Below are 23,321 nucleotides of genomic sequence, written 5' to 3'. Positions count from 1 at the left end.
CAGGCTTTGCAATCAGAACTGAGTTTAAATTCTATCTTTGCTTCTAACTAGCTTGGTGATCTAGGACAAGTTATATAACCTCTTTGTGCCTCAGTTTCCTCTTTTATAAAATGAGATAATAACATCTACCATGTAAGTTTACTGTGAGACTTAAATGTGAAAGGCTAATCACAAGTGCCCAATAAATATCAGTTGTAATAATTGTTATTTTTATAATGTTCTGCAGTATACTGATGATTCTTGAGTAGAGTTAACCTAAAGGCAGATTTTCTTCTCTTCCTTCCCATTTCTTTTCTTTTGTTTTTGTTTGTTTATTTGTTTGCTTTAAAGAATTGAAAAGGAAACTCTTCCAGCAGTTTGGAATAAAATTTGCATCAAAAAATGAATGTATTTATTTTACTGATATTTAAACAAAATGTTATTTTTCAACAAACATTTAGCATATACCTAGTAAATTTCAGGCACTGTGCCAGGCACAGGTAGGACAATGACATTAAGGTGTGGTCCCTGCTCTCAAGGAGCTGACAGTCCAGGAGACTGACAAGTGAGCAGGTGCACGTGCAAAGTAACAAAGGCTGTGATGTGATGCAAGAATACCAGTGTGAGTATGTGATGAGAGTTCCGTTCTCTTAGATTTATCCCTTTTTCTTTAGCTCTAAAGCCAAGGATTTGGTCCATTTTTTTCTTAACTGTATGTATTAAACCATTATTTTATTTTTTTAATTTCTAAAGGTGAAAGACAAGCACCTTGAATTATGGAGGATAATTGGCATATTTTTTCCTTGCTATCCACTTTTTTTCTATTTTTTTCTCTTTCTCTTCTACAGTTTATCTTTTAGAAATGCGGGTAGTTACCAAAGGAAGAGTATTTTTACAGAGTCTAAGGGTGATTCATAGGTAAAGATAGAAAATGATTTTTTTTAACCTATAAGTTCCATACTAAAAAATGAATATAAACTTTTCATGCACATGGAAAATGCAGGTAATTTTAATCCCATTGCATTTTTTTCAGAATTCTCAATCGTAATCCTCTGACCACTGTTGAAGATTCATATCTTTTTAAATTGCCAGCATTAAAGTATCTGTAAGTATTACAATAATCTCATGAGTCATGAGATGATTTCTGCTTTCACATTTTATTTGCATCAAAGATTAAATATTTTGAATTTAGGCTAAAAAGTTATAATTTAAATTTTAACTGGGTTATTGAAAAAAAGTTCTTGGCAATGAAAAGAGATTAAGAAAGGATGTATAATGGGCAAGATAGCCAGCAAGGGAAGAGAGCAGTGTTGAAGAACATATACAGATATAGAATGTATAGATGCATGTAGGAATATCATTTATCCCAGAAAGCAATGAGGAATAGGTATTCACTATTTTAAAAAGAAAAAATTGAATAAATGATCAAGAGAGGCGAATGAAATACTAAAATGGGAAGATAATGGTTAAAAAGTGTACATGTTTTATTATTCAATGTCATTAATTTGATGATGCAAATGTACATAATTACATTTCTTCAATAAGAGCTCTCTAGAATTATCTTCAGTGGCAAATAAACTCTTAAGCTGGCTTGTTTTATAGAGAAGCCAAAATTGAAGTAATCATATGTCCTTGAAATATCTTTTTAAGTATAGAATTTTCATATTGGGGTTAATATCATGACTGCTTGGGCTTTCTCCTTCAGAGATCTGGGAACAACACAAGTCCCACTTACAACAGTTGAGAACATCCTCATGGCGACCCTTGAGTTGGAAAAACTGTAAGTTATTTTTTTTCTTAAATTTATTTTCACTTAGTTGGTTTTTTAGGTTTATATTTTCTTAAGTCATATTTATTGAAGGATAATTTTCATGTAATTCACCCTTTTTAAATGTATAGTTCAATGAGTTGTAACAAATGTATAGTTATGTAGCCACCATCCCATTCCCAACATAGAATATTTCTGTCACCCGAAAAAGGCTTCTCATGTTCCTCTGCAATCAATCCTCTCCTCCCACCACCAGCCCCTGGCAACCACCAATCTAATTTCTGTTCCTATAGTTTTGCCTTTTCCAGACTGTCTTATAAATGAAATCATATAGTGTGTAGCCTTTTGTCTTTGGCTACTTTCACTTAGCATAATTTTTTGAGATTATGCTACTATCCGTGTTGTTGTATCTATAAGTACAGTTGGTCCTCTCTTCATCCACAGATTCGACCAACCACAGATGGGTAATATTTGGAAAAATTAAAAATATAAAATAACAATATAACAATAAAAATAATATAAATTTAAAAATACAGTATAACAACTATTTATGTAGCATTTATACTGTATTAGGTATTCTAAGTAATCTAGAGATGATTTAAAGTACACTGGAGATTATATGCAAATAGCATATAATTTTATACAGGGATTTGAGTATTTACAGATTTTGGTATCTGCAGAGAGTCCTCGAACCAATCCCTCATTGATACTGAGGGACAACTGTTCATTCCTTTTTATTGCTGAGTAGTATTCCAGTTGTATAGATCTATCAGTTTATCTATTCATCAGTTTACAGACATTTGGGTTGTTTTCAGCTTTTTGGCAATTATGAATAAAGCTGCTAAAAACACTCATATGCATGAAACATGTATTTTCATTTCTTAAATACCTAGGGGTGGGATTGCTGCATCACATGCTAAGTGCATATTTAACTTGTAAAGAAACTGCTAAACTGTTTCCTAAAGTGGCTGTACCATTTTGCATTCCCATCAGCAGTGTGAACATTGCAGTTGCTTCACATCATCAGCAGATCCTTATATTTCAGTTTTTTTTAAAAAAACAAAACTATAGCCTTTCTATTTTAAATGTGTAGTGGAATCTCATTGTAGTTTTAATTTGTATTTCTTTAATAGCTAATGATGTTGAATTTCCATTCATGTCCAAATATCTTCTTTACTGAATTGTCTATTCAAATCTGATCCTATATTTTAATTAGATATTTATCTTCTTGTTTAGTTTTAAGAGTGATTTTTATACTCTGGATATAAGTCCTTTCAGATATGTGTTTAATAAATATCTTCTCTCAGGTTGTGGTTTGTCTTTGCGTTCTATTAAAAGTGTTTTCTGGGCCGGGCGCGGTGGCTCACGCCTGTAATCCTAGCACTCTGGGAGGCCGAGGCGGGCGGATTGCTCAAGGTCAGGAGTTCAAAACCAGCCTGAGCGAGACCCCGTCTCTACCATAAAAATAGAAAGAAATTAATTGGCCAACTAATATATATAATATAAAAAATCAGCCGGGCATGGTGGCTCGTGCCTGTAGTCCCAGCTACTCGGGAGGCTGAGGCAGGAGGATTGCTTGAGCCCAGGAGTCTGAGGTTGCTGTGAGCGAGGCTGACGCCACGGCACTCACTCTAGCCTGGGCAAGAAAGCGAGACTCTGTCTCAAAAAAAAAAAAAAAAAAAAAAGTGTTTTCTGAAGAACAGAAGTTTTTAATTTTGATGAACTCTCATTTAGCAATTTTTTTCTTGTGTGCTTTATGTTTTTTGTGTCTCATCTAAGACATTTTTGTCAAATAACCCATTTTCTAATCCAAAATTACAAAGATATTTCTCCTATGTTTTCTTCCAGAAATCGTATAGTTATTAATACCTTTAGGTCTATGATTCATTTTGAGTTCATTTTTATGTATGGTGTGATGTATTTCAATTTTTTGGAGTTTTAAAACATATTTCTTTAGGGTCGTGTTGTGGTAGTTTGATCCACAACTTACCACAGCTTAAATTGTGCTGCCACCCCCCCTCCAATATGGCAAGCTAAATAGAAACTTGCTATTTTTCCAAGGCTAGGTGAGGAGACTACACAAGCTTAGTATGGAAAAAGGCCCTTCATTTAGCACTCTCTTCCAGTCGTTTCTGTCAGATCACTCTCTTATCTTCACCATGTGGTCAGATCCATCTTACTGCTCTGGCCTCATCTTTCTCAACGTCTTGCAGCGTCTTCCACATTAGCTAGATGGCCTTCCTCTCTGGGTTGTCAAAGTCCTCATCATCAACCAGCTTTCTCAGTTATCCAAGGTAGTGGGGTTCTGTCTGCTTTTTTCTTGACCAGTATTGAATAGGTAAAGTGTTCTCATTCTCTGTAGCCATTTGCCACCAAGGCCATGAAGAGATTAAAGCAACTGCCATATTGGAGTTCATTATTGGAAGTCCTCAGGAGTTTACACACTTATATACAAAGTAAGCAGGCCAGCTCATGTGAGTCTTAACTCGTGTGTAATAGTTTTTTTTGGTTTTTGTTTATTTTAAGAGATAGGGTCTCACTCTGTTGCCTAGGTTAGGGTACAATGGCACAATCATAGCTCACTATAACCTCCAACTCCTGGGCTCAAGCAATCCTCCCACCTCAGCCTCCTGAGTAGCTGGGGCTACAAACGTGCACCACCATGCCCAGTTAATTTATTTTTAGTTTTGTTTTTTGTAGAGACAGGGTCTCGCTATGTTGGCTAGGCTGTCTTGAACTCCTGGCCTCCAGCAACCCTCCCACCTCGGCCTCCCAAAGTGCTGGGATTATAGACATGAGCCACCATGCTCAGGGGTGTAATGATCTTTAATGCATATTGAAAAATTATTATTCTCAAACAAGGATAATCTATACCTCAGGTCATTTGCAGTCTCAAAGATTTGTCAGTATATATTAAAACAATTCTTTAAATTTATCATTATTTGTATAATTTCTAGCTCAGACATTTTAATGAGTAATAACAACTACAATACTTCCTATGAAGTGTCCTTGCTAAAAATATTCCTTTGTGATTGTATTCAAGTTGATTGAGGAACACTGTATAAAACAATGGCTTGACTGCTTCAAAAATGTCAGTGCCATAAAAGATTTTAAAAAGATGGGGAACAGTTCTAAACTGAAGGAGACTAAAGAATTATGAAAATTAAATGCAATATTTAATGTTTAATTAGATTCTGGATTTTTTTAAAAATGCCATGACATGATCGGGACAATTGAGAAAATTTGTATATGGACTATATAATAATGATATTAATATTCACTTTCATTTTGGGTGATAATAGAATCATGGTTATGTAGGAAAAAATGCCTTGGTTCTTAGGGGCTGCACACTGAAGTATTTAGTGGTGAAGGGTCATTATGTCTGCAACTTTCTCTCAAATGGTTTGCCCAGAAAATGTATTGCCACATGGAAAGCCGATGTGGCAAAGTGTTAACAATTGTTCAATCCAGGTGAAAAGTATGCAAGATGTTCATTATACTATCTTTTCAAGTTTTTTGTAGATTTGAAAATTTTCAGAATAAAAATTTGAAGCCAGGAAAGGAATAACAAAAACTCTGTGTCAAGGTTCAGGTTGGTATATATATAAAATGCTAGGTTACTGTTCTGGGTCCTTTCTTTTTATATAAAGATCAGAGGCTTCCGCTGGACCCAAAGGAATAATATTAGTCACCTATAATTAGTCCTTTATACATTTGAAAGATGTATCAGGCCAACTTATTGGATGCAGTTTTAATCTAAAATTCTATATATCATACTCTCAACTCACAGCCTTGTATGAAACACACTTCTGTTTTCATGGTCCTAATATGGTCCTGATAAAGTCATCCTACTGGAGGGTGCAGAGAATACCCCAAACAACCCAAAGTAGGAGAGCATTATTACTTTTCTGGCAGCCTCCACAAGTTACCAACTGTAGCAGTTAACATGTATTGAGCATTCACTGTGTGCCTGGCACTGTTCAGGTATTGATTCATTTGATTCTCACAGCTTATTAGAGATAGGTACTATCATAATAAGGAGGCTAAGGAATAGAGATTAAGCAATTTTTCCAAGTTCACATTATTAGCAGAGCTTGTATTTGAGCCTAGTTTGGCTATGGAATCTGTATTCTTAATCACCATGCTATACTGCTTAAGGTTAACCTTGAGAATTTACTTCAGTTACAGAGACTTTTTATCTACTTGAAACTGCCCTAGTCAACCACAAAAATAAGCTAATCAGGCCGGGCGTGGTGGCTCACGCCTGTAATCCTAGCACTTTGGGAAGCCGAGGCGGGTGGATTGCTCAAGGTCAGGAGTTCGAAACCAGCCTGAGCGAGACCCCATCTCTACCAAAAATAGAAATAAATTAATTGACCAACTAAAAATATATATACAAAAAATTAGCTGGGCATGGTGGTGCATGCCTGTAGTCCCAGCTACTCAGGAGGCTGAGGCAGTAGGATCGCTGAGCCCCGGAGATTGAGGTTGCTGTGAGCCAGGCTGACGCCACGGCACTCACTCTAGCCTGGGCAACAGAGTAAGACTCTGTCTCAAAAAAAAAAAGCTAATCAATTATCTTGGTTATCTTCTTTGCCCAAATTTATATTTTGACCAAATCAAGCCTACCAGAAAGATGAAAGAATAGAACAATGTACACCCATGAAAATTTCATGTGGATTTAATTGTTAACATACTTACTTTTCTTTCTTTCAAATATTAAACCAACATTGCATATTCTAGGGATAAACACCACTTCACAATATATTATCTTCATATATATTGGATTTGATTTGCTAAAATTTTGTTTGGAATTTTTGCCTCTATGTTCATGAGGGATATTAGTCTGTAGTTTTTTCTTGTCTGTCTAATTTTGATAAGGTAAAAGCTGGCTTTATAAACGAATGGGAAGTATTCCCTTCTCTTCAATTTTCTGGAAGAGTTTGTGTAGAATTGGTATTATTTTTTCCTTAAATGTTTAATAGAATTCACCAGTGAAGCCATATAGGATTGGAGCTTTCTTGGTGAGAAGGTTTTAAACTACCTAGTCAATTTATTTAATAGTGATATTTAAGCTACATATTGATTCTTTAGTAAACTTTAGTAATTTTTGTCTTTAAAGAAATTTGTCCATTTTATCTTGAGTTGAATTTATTGGTATAAAGTATTTTATAATAATTCCTTATTATTTTAATATCTATAAAGTCTATAGTGATGTTACCCTTTCATTCCTGATATCAATAATTTGTGTCTTCTCTCTTCTTGATCAGTCTAGAGCAGGAGTCCTCAAACTTTTTAAATAGGGGACCAGTTCACTGTCCCTCAGACCATTGGAGAGTGCACACTATGGGCCTGGGATGAGTCGGGCTGCTAAACAGGACAGGCAGCGGTGGCAAAAACACCCAGCAGGCCAGATAAATGTCCTCGGCGGGTGGCATGTGGCCCTCGGGCTGTAGTTTGAGGACACCTGGTCTAGAGGTTTATCAATTTTATTGATCTTCTCTAAGAACCATCTTTTGGTTCCACTGATTTCTTTAATATATATATATATTTTTTTGAGACAGGGCCTCACTCTGTTGCTCAAGCTACAGTGCAAGTGGCATCATCATAGCTCATAGCAACCTCAAATTGCTGGGCTCAAGCGATCCTCCTGCTTCAGCCTCCCAAGTAACTGGAACTACAGGCATGAGCCACCACACCTGGCTAATTTTAAACTTTTTTGGAGAGATGGGGTCTCACTATGATGAGCAGGCTGGTGTCAAACTCCTGGGCTCAAGTGATCCTCTCACCAGCTCAGCTTCCCAAAGTGCTGGGATTACAGGCATGAGCCACTGCACCCAGCCTGATTCCATTTTTTTGTTTTTCATTTTATTTCACTTATTTTGCTTTGATCCTTATTTCCTTTCTTCTCCTTATTCTGAGATTAATTTGCTCTTCCTTTTCTGATTTGTTAAGGTACAAGCTAAAGAAACTGAGTACTGCTTTAGCATCATCCTACATGTTGACCTGTTGTGTTTTCAGTTTCAGTCAGTTCAAAATGGTTTTTAATTTCCACTTTGATTTCTTTGATCCATGGGGTTGTGTAGAAATGTGTTTAGGCCAGGCATGGTGGCTCATGCCTGTAATCCTAGCAGTTTGGGAGGCTGAGGAGAGAGAATTGCTTGAGGCCAGGAATTCAAGTCCAGCCTGAGCAACACAGTGAGACCCCATACCTAAAAAAAAATAGAAAAAATATCTGGGTGTGATGGCATGTGCCTGTAGTCCTAGCTACTTGAGTGACTGAGGCTGGAGGACTGCTTCAGCCCAGGAGTTTGAGGTTAAAGTGAGCTATGATGATGCCACTGTACTCTTGCCTAGGCAATAGAGCTAGACTTTGTCAGAAAGAAAGAAAGAAAGAAAGAAAGAAAGAAAGAAAGAAAGAAAGAAAGAAAGAAAGAAAGAAAGAAAGAAAGAAAGAAAGAAAGAAAGAAAGAAAGAAAGAAAGAGAGAGAGAGAGGGGGGGGGAGGGAGGGAGGGAAAGGAAAGGAAAGGAAAGGAAAGGAAAGGAAAGGAAAGGAAAGGAAAGGAAAGGAAAGGAAAGGAAAGGAAAGGAAAGGAAAGGAAAGGAAAGGAAGAAAGAAAGGAAGAAAGAAAGGAAGAAAGGAAGAAAGGAAGAAAAAGAAAGAAAGAAAGAAAGAAAGAAAGAAAGAAAGAAAGAAAGAAAGAAAGAAAGAAAGAAAGAAAGAAAGAAAGAAAGAAAGAAATGTGTTGTTCAGTTTCTAAATATTTGGGAATTTTTCAGATCTTTCTGTTGATTTCTAATTTAATTCCATTATGATCAGAGAAGAGAGAACCTATATTGAATGACTTGAATCCTCTTGAATATATTGAAATTTGTTTTATGGTCCAGAATATAAGTTGTTGCCCAACTTACTCATTCTGTGTTCATTTTTGTTGTTGTTTTGTTTCTTCTTATGTTTCAATTTGGGTAGTTTCTATATAAATGCCATCATGTTCACTGATCTTTTCTTCTGCAGTGTCTAGTCTGCCATTAATTGCATCCTGTATATTTTTCATCTAGACATTGTAGTTTTAATACCTAGTTCAATATGGGTCTGTTTTATATCTTCCATGCCTCTACTTAACATTTTTAGTCTTTAAGTTTTTGAAATAACTGTTTTAATGCCCTTGTCTGGTCATTTTAACATCCATGTAGGTTCTGAGTTGCTTTGATTGATTGGTTTTTTCCTTCAATATGGATCATATTTTCTTGCTTCTTTGCATGCTTGGTGATTTTCTATTTGGTTCTGGACATTGTGAATTTGAGTTTGTTGAGAGTACCCATTGCCCCATGAATCACGAGGTTTTCCAGTCTAGTTTGTGGTAACAGGCACTATTCCTAACCCTGTGCAATATCTGATTATTCTTCTGTCTAATCCTTTTGGGTGGTTCTTTTCCTAGCCTCAAGAAGTTTCCTCACACACATGCACCAATCAGTACTTCGCTGAATGCTAAGGAGATCCCTCTGCCTATCCCAGAATTCTTTCTCTGTGCCTTTATTCTCTCTAGTACTCCACAAGGTGTGAATTCTAGCCACCTGGGTTTTCCCAGACTCTCAGCTTCATTTCCTTAATCATAGAGTCCATCAGTCTATGCCTGCGTTTCCTCCCCCTGCACCAAGCCCTGGAAACTCTCTCAAAGCAGTAAGCTAGGGCAGTCACAGGTTGTACTTTATTTCCCATCTCACAGAGATCACTGTCTTTCATTGATTTCCAGTGTCTTGAAAACTGTGGTTTCATATATTTTATCTGGTATTTTTGGTTGTTTCAGGCACAAGGCTCAATGTCCCTGTTACTCCATCTTGGCCAGAAGCCAATACTATTCTTTAAATCTGTTTTGTTTTGATCCAGATCCAATCAAAGATGAGCCATTGCATGTCATGTCTTTGTTTCCTTTTGTCTAAAACATTTCTCTACTTTTTCTGGTCTTTTATGACATTGGCACTTTTGAAGAGTTTAAGACAGTTATCTTATAAATTCTCCCAGGATCTGGATTTGTCTGTTTCCTCATGATTAGATTCAGGTTAAACATTTTTGGGAAGAATACTACATAGGTGATGTATCCTTCCTACCTCATGACTTCAGGTGGCCCATAATGCTAAGTTTAATCACTTGATTAAGGTGTTATCTTCCAGATCTCTCCATTGTAAAGTTATATTTTCCCTTGGTAATTAATAAATAATCTCTGGGGTGATACTCTGAGATCAGTGAACGTCCTGCTCTCAAACATCTTTTCACCCAACTGTGCATCCATGGTGATCCTTATCTGAATCACTTATTATGTTGGTGGTTGCAAAATGACCCTTTTCTAATTCTATCATCCTTCTACATTTATTAGCTGGTATTATTCTATTAAAGAAGGATCCTCCCCTTTTAGAGTATCATTGTGAATTCATGGATTCTTCTTTACAGTAATTATGTGGTACCTTATTATCAGCATTATTCTTTTGAATGCTCAAATTGTATGGATTTGGCCAATGCAATCTCCATTATTGTTCAACCCATAATATGTATTAAACTAAGCTGTTATTTATGCCCAGAGTAATTTCTAATATTTACCACTCCCAACAGTAATTGAGAAAGGGACTTCAGAAGTCAGGGGCTTTTTCAGACTCTTCTTAGAAGTCGATCTTTTCCCCATGTACTCTCAACTCAAATTGAGACTTTTGAGTTGGGAGAAGATAACTTCTGAATTAAACTACAAATCAATATCCCATTTAATCCCTTTTAATTTTTTTAATTTTTTATTTTTTTAAGAGACAAGTTCCTGCTATATTGCCTAGGCTTGTCTTGAACACCTGGCTTAAACGGTCCTCCCTCCTGAGCCTCCCATGGAACTAGAATTACAGGTGTAACCTACCACTCCTAGCAGCTCTAATCTCTATCACCTTTTTTCTAGGCATACCATACCCACGGCCATGCTCACCCACCTCTGCCCTCCTTCCTATTGGCCATCTGGTTCCTACTCAACAACTGACCAGGCCATGTGTCTCAAGAACTCCTTTTTGCCTACACCTGTGGTAGCCTTGGCCTGCCTCTTCTACCAGCTGGAGTAACCCCTTTACATTAATTTAATTATCTATGTTTCCATTTATAGGATCTTACCTAGCCATCTGGCCTGCTGCCTCTGCCAATTTAAAAATAATATTGAGGCTGTCTGCAAGACAGTGAAGCTGCATTGTGAGAATGCATGTCTGACAAACACCACAGATTGTCGTGAGTCTAAATTGCCTGATGATAATTCTTTAAATTTTTATTTTATTTGCTTTGTAATTTTTAATTGATAGTTTTTAAGCTGATGATATAATTGCTTTATTTTTATTCATTCATTCAGAGTTTAACTCCCTAAGTTTCTGAACCACTCCCTTGCTGAAAGTCAAGTTCTCAGTTATTATTACATAACTTAATAATGTAACTGTTCCACATCCATAAAAGGACCAGTAGGAAGGAATGGAAGGGGAAGGGCATAACATTATTGGCCACACACTGTGTACTGTGCTCTTTGCTTGGTGTTTTGCCCCCTGGCGATAACTTGTCCATACAGCACATCACAGTTTGTAAACTGGTTTTAGATGCATTAGATCTCAAGTGCCCTCTGCCTTATAGGACAGGTGTAGATGTGGTTTTGGTTTGTTTGTTTTTATAATTTTATAAAAGAGTAAAAGTGACACTGTTTTATTTGGAGCCTGAGAGTTTCAGGTTCCATAGCCAGAAAATGCTACCTGGCTCTTCTAACAGAATGGAGGGCTTTTCCATTCTTAGCTTGTCCAACTCTGAACTTGTTCTGAATGTTAAGCTTTTCTAGCCACAGAGCAAACACTCAAGTGCTTTTAAGTGTTCTTCTTCATACTAGGTTTATTAGAGCTAATTTTATGACTTCCAAAATGCGACTGCTTTCATGTCCAGACAACTTGAATATGGTCTCTACCAGTGACATAGGGCAGATAATCAATAAGAACTCTTTACTGCTTATGTAAACACAGTGTCACTCACTTTCCAAAACAGTTCTTCACCAATGCTATTATATTATTCCCTTCTCCCCCAGAGGTGGGCAGACCAAACATTTTAAATCTTGTTTTACAAATGAAGGAAAACAAGTTCAGAGGCATTAAGTGCTGTAGTCTATTGCCAGGTCTTCTGTCCCCAGTTCTGGGTTCTCCACAGCCCATGTTCCTCCTTTCTCATAGTGCTTACCTACTCCTCAGACCCTCACCACCACCACAGAAACTTTTAATTTGGGGGAAAAACACCCACCTATACCACCATGGTACACGTGCCCTGCATGCATTAGGAAGCTTTGGATGGTTCCCCAAGTAAAGCTAGAAATTACAGAAATGAAATGAAAGCAAAGTAGGCATCTGACAAAAGTTGTTTTTTCCCTTCTGCCTCAAGTAATTACCTCAAGTAATGTTTATCCAGAAATTTCTGTCATCCTCAGATCTACTGAACATTCCACATAGGCATACACCTGGCAACTTAAAAATCTCTGAACATCCACCCAGATCCCTGCCCAAATTTAAGGAAAGAACCACGATGAACCTAGTGGTTTTTGTGTGGAGAGCCTCCTATAATGGGTGCTAGTGTACTTGGCAGTGGGGGCCAAGCAGAGGAACTGGTGGGGGAGGTGGAGAAGGAGCATCCAGAGGAGGACCCCTTAGCAGTGGGCGTGTGGCCTCTGCTCTTGCTCCTCTCACAGGACTGTCTTTGTCCTGTTCTTCTGAGATGGCAGCAAGAATGCAAGCATGCCCCCTCTGCATGTGAGGCAGGACAGCACCAGCTACGGGAGCCTGAGAATGCAGATCCGCAGAGAGGCTGGCTCATGGGGAGCACTTGGCTTCTGCCGTGTACTTTTAATGAGCGCTGGTCTGTTAGGGACCAATGGAATAATCCTAAATAGCGTTGCTATATTTCACATTATGAGATGTTCTCAGGAGGTAGCCACTTTTTCAAAAGATGTCTTTTTCCCTTTTGTTGTTGCCATTTCATAGGTTTAAGTTTGGGTCAGTTTTTCTCCTCTCTAAATGGCACTCACCTATTTGGTGTCTGATCATTTATTTGAGTGGGATATATGGTTGTGGACTGACAAAAAGCTATTCCATCAGTCCTCCATTATCAAAAACAGTCTCTTCTCTTTTGACAGTTGAAGAAGCATCTCTAGGGAATGTAGGAGGATCTACACTCATGAAGGTATTACAAGCCCGGAAGCAGCACACCAGCACTGAGCTGACTATTGAGCCAGAGACACCCGCAGATAAAAATGGCATCAGCTTGTCAGGCTTCACGAATGAGCCGCTGGACTTCAATGATGAAAGCGATGTTATTAGTGCACTAAATTACATATTGCCTTACTTCTCAGAGGGAAATCTAGAAGATGTAGAATCAACGTTATTACCGTTCATTAAACTGCTTCTTTCAAATATACAAGATGGAGACAAGCCCCGGAGTCATCTGAAAAACAATACAAAAACCGCCTCTCTTGAACCTGCATCCAACAATTCACCTTATACAAATAAACTGAGGAAACTCTATTTTCTGGAAAATTTGTTAGATGCAGAAATTCAAGACAAAATTGATGAGGTTAAAAAGAAAGAAAAAACTGCTATGCTTATGCAGTCTAGCCTTTTCAGTCCGAAATTTAAACGCCAAATCTTTACCCCCAAATTGGAAACTATTCAACCACAGGAAAGCAGCCTGGCACAGATTGAGGGTATAGGGAAAAGGCAGCAGAGGATGAAGCTAGTCCTCAAGGGGCCCAAGGGCATAAGGAAAAAGGTCTTAGAAGAGGAGAGAATCAGGAGGAAACAGAGTGCCTGGCCCATTGCAAAGAAAATTGCCGAAGCGAGAAGGCTTGGGAGACCAGTGCCCAGTGAACTGGAACAGCTTCATGCAGTGCAGAGGCCCAGGAAGTTTGTGGAAATCTCCTTCCACACCAAGCCTTCGTTCACACAGGAGCATAAGACAGCTGTCTCTTCTTTACTGAAACAGGACTCAGTGGGCGTGTCTTCTGCTCCCACCACTGTGAAACCCACACCTGAGGTTAAAAACAAATCAGAAGACTTGAGTGACACCATTTTTGTTTTAGAAGACGCAAATGCTAGAGTTAAAAGTATGGAGGCTGCTAAGGCAATCATACATTCCAGAAAAAAATACCACTTTCATAAAACTCATTCCCATGTGGCCCATAGAACAACACCCAAGGCCAAACCAAGTCAAGAGGTCAAAAAGGAAAGTTTGCTCAAAAGACTGTTATTTGCAAACAGGCCTCCATTCTCTCCAGTAAGGAGCCTCATAAATTCTCCTTCACATGAACCTTTTTCATCTTTAGGAGACCTAAGTCCTCAGGAGAATCTTTTTCCAGAATTATTTCCTCTTTCAGACCTTTCCACAGAAAACATTAGAACATTCCCTGAAGGAAATACTTTTGAAGAAAACATTTCTGTAAATAGCACTGCTGTGCATGAAGAAACCTTACCTGAAAGCACAACCTACAAGAATCCTTCCGATGCAGAGTCCACTGGGGCTGCATTCAACATAATACCAGCGGTTAAAGAAGCCAATGAAACCCAATGGGAATACCACAACATGGGCACCGACTCAACCCCCATGCCCCAAAGGTTGACTTATCCAACTCCTTCGTCCCCAGGTGATCAGTTTGAAATTCAGCTAAACCAGCAGCTACAATCCCTCATCCCCAGCAACGACGTGCGAAGGCTCATTGCTCACGTCATCCGGACTTTGAAAATGGACTGTTCTGAGAGCCATGTGCAGTTGGCCTGTGCAAAGCTCATCTCTAGAACAGGCCTCCTGATGAAGCTTCTCAGTGAGCAGCAAGAAGTAAAAGTATCCAAGGCAGAATGGGACACGGATCAATGGAAAACGGAGAACTATATCAACGAGAGCACAGAAGCCCAGAGCGAACAGAAAGAGCAGGAGTCCAGTGAGGTGAGGACAACTGCAGAAACAGGATGGACTTTTCCATCATTGAGGATAGGCCATGAAAACACCCATGCAGCAAGACCCAGGTAGACAAGTCCATATTTTGTCTTGGCCATGTAATTTTGGCCATGACAGTGATTTCCCACTTTGCTCATTTAGGGAATAAAGCCGACCTAACACTCAAGGTAAAGAAATTGTAGAACAAAATGCTTAATAATAAGATTATGTAACACATTAGATTTGGTATGTTCTTGAAGAACCTGTAAGCTACTTACTTGGAAGAATGGGGGTTTGAATAGTTAGCTTTCATCCTTTCCATCTCTTTGTTTTTTGTTTTGTTTTTTTAATTGTTCTTTCCTTTTTTCTTAGCTCACTAAAGAAGTTCCAGGATATGGCTATAACAACAAACTCATCTTGGCAATATCTGTGACTGTAGTAGTGATGATTTTGATTATAATTTTCTGTCTCATTGAGGTAAGGACAACAATTAATTCAGGTTTCCAGAATGCATCCTTTATAATAGATTCAGAGCTCATGAATTGAAAATCAAATCTACTTTCCTACCTACGATTACTTGACATTCCTCTTCAATCACTAAGACTGAGAATTGCTTTGTTCTTTTATCGCAAAGTATATACCAAGGATTTTTAAAGTAACCCCACTCCCAGGAGATCTCTGTGGATTGAAACCAAGTTAACAAACCATTACACTATTTTGAGAAGTTAGGTTTAAGAAAGTGAAAGTTGATATGATAGCAAAATTTTTCCAACCCAAAACTATATTGACTATTTGATGTATTCACCAATCACTCTCATTCTACCGCTGATTTTTTTCTTTGTTGCTAAAATGACAAGAGGTGTATTTTTTTTTTTTTTTTTTTTTTTTTGAGACAGAGTCTCGCTTTGTTGTCCAGGCTAGAGTGAGTGCCGTGGCGTCAGCCTAGCTCACAGCAACCTCAAACTCCTGGGCTTGAGTGATCCTTCTGCCTCAGCCTCCCGAGTAGCTGGGACTACAGGCATGCGCCACCATGCCCGGCTAATTTTTTATATATATATATCAGTTGGCCAATTAATTTCTTTCTATTTATAGTAGAGACGGGGTCTCGCTCTTGCTCAGGCTGGTTTTGAACTCCTGACCTTGAGCAATCCACCCGCCTCGGCCTCCCAAGAGCTAGGATTACAGGCGTGAGCCACAGCGCCCGGCCCACAAGAGGTGTATTATCTTCTCCCTCACGGAGCTGTCATCACCCTGGGTAGAAAGGACACAGTCAAAGATAGAAGTGTCATCTTGTAGATTCGTTAGATTCAGGTAGCATCCTCCTCCAGTGTGTAAGGCATTGTCTAAATAGGTCCAGTTAAACCCTGCATCCAGCTACTCTGAGGTGTGTCATATTAACAGTGGCTCCTTCCTAGAGCTTGCTTCTGTTTACCTTTTCAATTGCTGTTCAATTACCTGTTCAATTTCATAATCATCTATTACTTTTCACAACAGGTAGGTGATAGCATATTAAAAGAGTGGTTTAATAAGCTGACAATCATGACTCAACCAACCTAATTTACCTTACTTAATTTACCTTTTCTACTGTCGTGGCAGCCCTCCATTCCAGCCAAAGCAGCCCCACACCATACCCCAGTCACACCATTCCCATCCCTGCTTTCGTCTATGCCTCTGCCCATCTAAAATTCTCTTATTTCACTCTGCCCGTGGAAATCCTGTGAATCTGTCAAAAGCCAACTCAAGTTCATCTTTCTTCACGATGCCTTCCCTGAATACTCTGGCCCTCCTGGGCCCACTCCCTCTGTGAGATTTGTCACCATTTCTTAGAGGTGAAGCATTTCCCCTTCCCTGAGAACTTAAAAATGTGGCAAACAATTTTTTTAAAGACGTCTACCCATAGAGAAACCCCTGGGTCAGCACATGAAACAGAGCAGAGCTGTAAGGACCAATGGCTCCCTGCTCCATGAGACAGGAGCAGAACCTGGTGGAATGTACAGGTTGAGGGGCCTTATCTTGATGCTCAGGCCCAGAAATGTTTCAGATATCAGATTTTTCAAATTTTTAAATATTTGCATTATACTTACCAGCTGAGCATCCCTAATCTGAAAATCTGAAATACAAAATGTTCCAGTGAGCATTTCCTGGGAGTGTCATGTTGGTGCCCAAAAATTTCAGACCTTGGAGCATTTTGGATTGCAGATTTTCAGATTAGGGATACTCAACCTGTATTAACTTACCTAAAGAAAAACATGTCTCTCTGCAGGAGGCTGATCAGTAGTGAAAGCATAGAAAAGGTGAAGAAGAGACCAGGGTGGGCAGTGTCCATCCTAACATCGCACGAGAGTACCCACAGCCTCAGGTGGCAGACGTGGGGTCAGGCCCACTGCTGAGACTGTGCCTAGGGGGAGATGGGCGCATCCGGCCACTTCAGCCCTTTCCGTTAAACTCTGGATTCAGCTGATTCCTTTTGTTCTAATTCCGTTTTCACCGAGTAGCTTTCTGAGTGCACTTGAGTGTGCCACGGAGGCCTCTGTCTACAGAGAGTTTGTCTTTGGAGCAGATGTATTTCTCATTGACAAGGCATAATCTGGAATTCTGATTTTGGTCAGTCTTGTGATATTGGTATGGTGAGACTGCTCCCAAAGGAAGAAGTGAATTCTCTCTTGGTGAGGACAGAGTCTGATTTCAGAGCCCAGGAAGCAGGGACCAGCATGGGGTCAGTTTGTCAAGGCCTCAGGAAGACAGTCCCTGGCCATTACACAGACAGTACCCTCTGCATCATCTCCAGGTGGCATGTGGCCTTTTGCTTTTTCTTCTGAAATTCCTATAAACTCTTCTACTGCTTTTAGTTTCTATGTACAGTTTAACATTATATTTGTGTTTATATCTTTTCATTATTTCCTCACCCCACTTAGATGATAAGCTTTTTGAGGATAAGGTAGCATGCAGTGTTTTTCCTTTAGTAGACAAGGCATTTACAGGAAGAGGGATGTGGCATTATGTTAATTCCACAATGAGGAATAATGCAACCTAATATTTATTTGAATTAGCATGTGGAGTCTGGCAACAGACAATCCATGTGTTCCTAAGACTTTTGAAATGTCACCTTTTAATATTCTAATCAGTGGAAGAAAATGAATAAATAGTAATAGAACAGTTCTGCCTAACTATTTGGGTGACAAGTAATGGCAGATCCCTATTTCTCACCTTAAACATATTTCAGTACATGTAAAAAAAGAAAAGTATTAGAAAGAAAATAGAAGCAATATTTTTATAATCATGTGATGAAAAGGAGCTTTCTATGCCTGATAGTGCAGGCAGAAACCTTTGGTGGATTTGACCACCTGGTTTGTGAGACCACTGGCAAACTTAGCCCTGAGGAAGGCCAAGCATGGGATGGAGAGTTTTCCACATACTGTCTGGTTTAATCCTCACGATCCTGTTAGGAAGATACCATCATCTTCTTGTACAGATGGAGATCAACTTAAGGCCCCAGTAGCAAAGCCAAACACAGAGCCCAGGTTCCGCTGACTGCAAAGCCTGCATTCTTTATTACCACTGTTCCCTTCCGCCTCCTTAAAGACAAAAACACGGGGAAGTATTTGAAACATTGAAATACAATGAAGACCTTTGAAAGGATTCATATATTTAATATAAATAGAGTGTTATAAATCAACAAGAAAAAGACAAAAAATCCAGTGGAAAAGAGGACACGAAGGCTATGACGAGCAGGTGTGATTATAGTCTGAGTCATCCCATCAGCGGCCCTCACCCCACGGCTTACCTGGTGTGGGGCTTGGGAAGGAGGCCTTCATCAAACCCACAGAATGAAGATACTCTCTGATATTTTCTCCTAGTACTTTGATGACATTGTATTATTTAAATTTTTTAACCCATATGGAATTTGTTTTATTATTTGTTTTCTAGTATGGTTGAGGTAGAGGATCTTTTATTCTCCTACATGAAAATCCAATTGTTTTAAAATAATTTTTATTGAATGATTCATTCTTTCATCACTGATCTAAAATACCATCTATATCTGAAATCTGTTCTCTTCCACTGATCCAGTTGTCTTTCTATACCAGTACCAGCATTATACTACTTAATTCCAGTTGCTTTGTGACATATTTTGAGTTAAATATTTGGCAAGCTCCTTCTCTTTGGTCTTATTTTTTTCATACATTTCATAGCTATTCTTGCATATTTTGTCTACCAAACGTTAGCTGGCCAATTTTTGTAAAAAACTATCATGGGATTGGAAGAGGATCACATTAAATTTGTAGACTAATTTGAGAATTGATATCTTTACATCATTCTGGGAACATGGTATCTCATGGCGTGTATTCATTTGTTCAATGTCCTTCAGAAGAGCTTTCATGTTTGCATCATGTAGATCTTACATCTCTTGTTGGGTAAAAGATCTTTGTATCTCTGTTCCTAAATATTTTATACATTTCTATTGTGTTTGTAAATGGGATCTTTCTTCCATTTTCTAATTAGTTATTGGTGGTACATAGGAAAGCTGTTGAGGTTTGTGTGCTGATCTCTTGATTTTATATAGAACCACCTTACTGAATTTTCATATACTTCCAATAAAAAGTTGATTCTCTTGGGCTTTTTAGGTTGTCTGTCATTTCATATGCAAACAAAGATACTTTTGTCTCTTCCTTTCCAATGCTTACAACCCGTTTATTTTTCTTATTCCATTGATCAGGACCTCCTGGACAATGATGAATAGTAGCAATAATTACAGGCATCCTACTCTTGTTCTTGACTTTAAAACAATGCTCTTGTTTAGGTTTGTGGTAAATACTTTGATCAAGTTAAGGATGTTTCCTTTTTTTTTTCTACTTTTAAGAGTTTTTATCAGGAATTATTTGCTATCTAAAACAGTCAATAAAATGTATTAAGTGCCAACTGCATATAAGACCCCAAGCTAGACACAGTTGGCCCTCTACATTGTTGGGTTCCACATCTGCAAATTCAACCAACCAGTGGATCAAAATATTTTGAGTGAATAAAATAAAATAAAATAAAATAAAAAATAGGGTGTAATAACATAGCATTTACATTGTATTACATATTATAAGTAACCTATAGATGATTTAAAGTATACAGGAGGATGTACATAGGTTATGTACAAATATTATACCATTTTATATAGGGATTTGAGCATCCTTGTATTTTGGTACTGGAGGGAGGATGGGTCCAGGAACCAGTCCCTTGCAGATCCCAAGGAAAGAGTCAAAGAAACATTAAACAGGATAGAATTCCTATCTTCCAACCAGGAGCAGTGGCGGTTCATGCCTGTAATCCTAGCACTCTGGAAGGCTGAGGCAGGAGGACTGCTTGAGGCCAGGAGTTTAAGACCAGCCTGAGCAAGCGCGAGACCCCATCTCTACCAAAAATAGAAAAATTAGCCAGGCATCGTGGCATGTACCTGTAGTCCTAGCAACTTGGAGGCTGAGGCAAGAGGATCACTGGAGCCTGGGAGTTTGAGGTTGCAGTGAGCTATGATCATGCTACTGTACTCTGGCCAGGGCAACAGAGTGAGACCCTTCTTTATTAAATAAATAAATAAATCAAAAGAAGTTACCCCACTGGGTAGATAAGACTTAAAAGGAATGAACAAAGATTTGGAGATAGTGGCCATTACGATGGATAATCATGATCGTTTTTTTCCAAAACAGATTTATTCTCACAGAAGAGCATCACAGGGAGATTCAGAAGGATCCTCGAGGAGGTAAATATTGGTTTAGCAATTTTTAAATTAGAATTTTAGAACTAGAGGAGAACTCAGAACTCATCTATTTCAATCCCTCCATTTTACAGTGAGGAAACTGCCAGAAGCAGGACAAATACTTACTTACCCTAGTTCTTTGCCTGGCTCCGGCAAAATTAGCTCCCCAGCCAAAGCTGAGTTGGACAGGACTGGCAAGGACGCATCTGCTGTCACCAGTCCTTCAAGGGAAGGGGGGGGGGGTTGTGGTTGTGTCTGTCCCTGCTGGTGGTGGGCATCAGGCCAGGCCCGGAGGCCTTTTCATAGGCTCTGGGAAGAGATAGAGAAGGCCACATGATATGGGGGCAAGGGAGCCAGTCTCCTTCAAGGCTGATGGAAGGTGGAAGATATGAATCCTCCCTCTAGAGTGCCAGGAAAACCTACCTTCTCATCCTACTGGTTTTTGAGACTCTACTCTCTATTCCTTTTATCTCAACTTCATAGAATTTTAACTAGGAGAGACCTTAGACAATAGTTTGTCTCTTCCTTTTGTAAAAAGGAAACAGAGACAGAGAAAGAGACCTGTGGTGACACTGCTAGTAAGTTTCAGAAAGGGAGTGGTCCCTTTCCAGCCAGGAGCTTCTCCATTGCTTATACTCTATTTGGACCGTGAGCTACATTTTATATCACAAATCAATACACATATGCTGTGTAGACATAAGTAGTTTCTAAAACAATGCACTCTGATTTGTTTCCATTCTGTTCATATTCAAAAAGAATATTTTGTCCTTTAAACTGATTTTACAGCTCACTCCCCAGTGACAGCCTGCAGTATGAAAATCTGTAAGACAGATAACTTTGCTAGTTAGACCCAGGCATTTGCTTGATGTGACTCAACTTATAGGACAAAGCTTCTAGGAAAATAGAAGTACTTTATCCCTCACTCCCCAGCAAATGCTGCATCTGGGACTAAGGTGGAAAGGGACTGATGTAAAATGCTTCTGGAGAGAGAAAAATATTTCTGCCCTATATGGTTGTACGCTTTGTTCCTGCACAAGAGCACTTGGCCAAGGGGGGTGAGTGGGACTGAAAATCCTTCTATGCTCCATGCCAAGCCACACACAAAGGTCTCCCCAGTGACACTGTGGGGCCCTCTTGGACAGACATGGAGAACTTCTGGAATCCAGCACACATGGAATGATTTTCAGGATTCCAGGTCTGTAGTGATGTTGTTCACTGTGATTATGGACCGAGGTACATGTTTAGTCTTAATAAAACCAGAGATGTAACATTGTGAGAGCTCTGGAAAATGGCAAGAATCACTAATTGTCTTGTGTGTTTCTCCAAAGGGGCTTTTTTGGATTTCTGCATAGAAGAAGCTCATCGCAAAGTGGGACCCAGGTAAATTTGAAGAGGATTCATTCCTATGGCCAGAGAAAGCAGGGGAAATGCAGAACCAATACTTCCCTGTCTCTTTTCTAGGAGGGGTGGTTCAGGTGGCCACTTTGGCTTAGGGATATGTACAGACCTCTCAATGCCACACGCCAGAAAAACATGGCAGATCAGCTGCACGACAAGGAGTCTTCCGATGAGGAGGAGATTTTCAACAAGGATGCTGGGTAAATGGCTGGGGACAATTTAGAATCGTATCTAAAATGAGGGATGATGAAAAATTTTATTGCTCCTTTCAAGAGTAGAAACCTTGCCATTGTCTTCCTATCCCAGGGAGCTCTCTGAAGTTGTGGTGACCACACCGATGGAGTCGGCTACTGAAGCTGAGGAAAGTGAGAACCCGCCAGAGGAGGATGAGGAGGAAGGATAGTAACCAGAGGAGGATGAGGAGGAAGGATAGTAACCAGAGGAGGATGAGGAGGAAGAATAGTAACCAAGCCCACCTCAGGCTGCCTGTGAATACATTTTCTATATATTATATATGGCTTCTGAGCATTACTAGTAAGAGATTTATTTTTCTCCTAATAAAATATATCCATTGCCAATTCTACCCTTATGGTAAGAAATTAAAATGTAACTAGTTAAATATTTATCTGCAGGTAACAAAGGCCATAGGAAAGAAAAACAGGACTGAGGCCAGAATCCCTGGTGCTGGGCAACACTCCCACAAGGGCGGTGTGGACAGAGGACTCACAGGGCTTCCCCACCTTTTTTCCCAGTCTAATCAGTCTCCAGGAACCTGAAAACATATCATCCTTGGGCGGGAGGTTGATTTTTAAATCAAATACAGTTATTCTGGGGCTCTCTGCCCTGGTTAACAAGAACCAGTCATTTACGACATACTTGGCCTCCTGCCCACAGGGGGTCGTCCACCTTCTGGTCCCTCTCATAGGGTCAATGGGGTTGCCAGAATGTCTGGATCACTGAGCCTCCCGGCACTGAGGACTAAGTCCTGTCTTTCTTCCCAAGCCCTCAAACTCTTGTGTGAATGTGTGTCCTGTTTTGGTAGGGAGGTCTCCACCCTTTGAAGCTGGAAATTTTGCATTGATTATTTGTTTATTTTTTCCTTTTAAAAATCCCAACCCTTGGATAGCTAGCAGGAAGGTGCTGGGGGGCGGGTAAGGTGAAGAAGAATGTGTGAGAACAGTAATTTCACAAGACAGCCCTCCTCTGGCCTTTATCACAGAAAATGTGTTGGAGAGGCTGCTTTTCCACTCACACGTTCTGCCTGGACACCCCTGACCCTCCCGCACCCCTGGCACCATCCAGCACCAAATCCACACGCTTCCTGCCTCACCCACTGCAGATCCATGGCTGCCTTGTTCCAAGTGATGACACAAGTGCAACTCTGCAGAAGATGCAAGGGTTCCTCTGCTCCACCTTTAAAAAGTCATTAATAAATCACATTTACTAAGTCGGTGAGAGTTAAGCA

General features: G+C 39.4%; 1 protein-coding gene across 1 annotated transcript in view; it reads left to right on the top strand.

The window, feature by feature from the left end:
* LOC105883598 (leucine-rich repeat-containing protein 37B) overlaps window positions 1-22,259 on the top strand; it is a 50,468-nt gene extending 28,209 nt beyond the window's left edge. Inside the window, exons 9-18 of the mRNA XM_075993918.1 lie at window positions 1,013-1,084; window positions 1,685-1,759; window positions 10,883-11,001; window positions 12,926-13,064; window positions 14,424-14,727; window positions 15,091-15,195; window positions 20,409-20,461; window positions 21,787-21,838; window positions 21,920-22,056; window positions 22,163-22,259. Of these exons, the coding sequence (XP_075850033.1) occupies window positions 1,013-1,084; window positions 1,685-1,759; window positions 10,883-11,001; window positions 12,926-13,064; window positions 14,424-14,727; window positions 15,091-15,195; window positions 20,409-20,461; window positions 21,787-21,838; window positions 21,920-22,056; window positions 22,163-22,259 (1,153 nt within the window). The remainder of the gene's footprint in view (window positions 1-1,012; window positions 1,085-1,684; window positions 1,760-10,882; window positions 11,002-12,925; window positions 13,065-14,423; window positions 14,728-15,090; window positions 15,196-20,408; window positions 20,462-21,786; window positions 21,839-21,919; window positions 22,057-22,162) is intronic.
* Window positions 22,260-23,321: the final 1,062 nt, after the last annotated feature.

The sequence above is a fragment of the Microcebus murinus genome, chromosome 18 (genome assembly GCF_040939455.1).
Source record: "Microcebus murinus isolate Inina chromosome 18, M.murinus_Inina_mat1.0, whole genome shotgun sequence".
Lineage (NCBI taxonomy): Eukaryota > Metazoa > Chordata > Mammalia > Primates > Cheirogaleidae > Microcebus > Microcebus murinus.
Note: the sequence above shows the minus strand (reverse complement) of the source record. Positions and strands in the feature narration are given on the sequence as shown.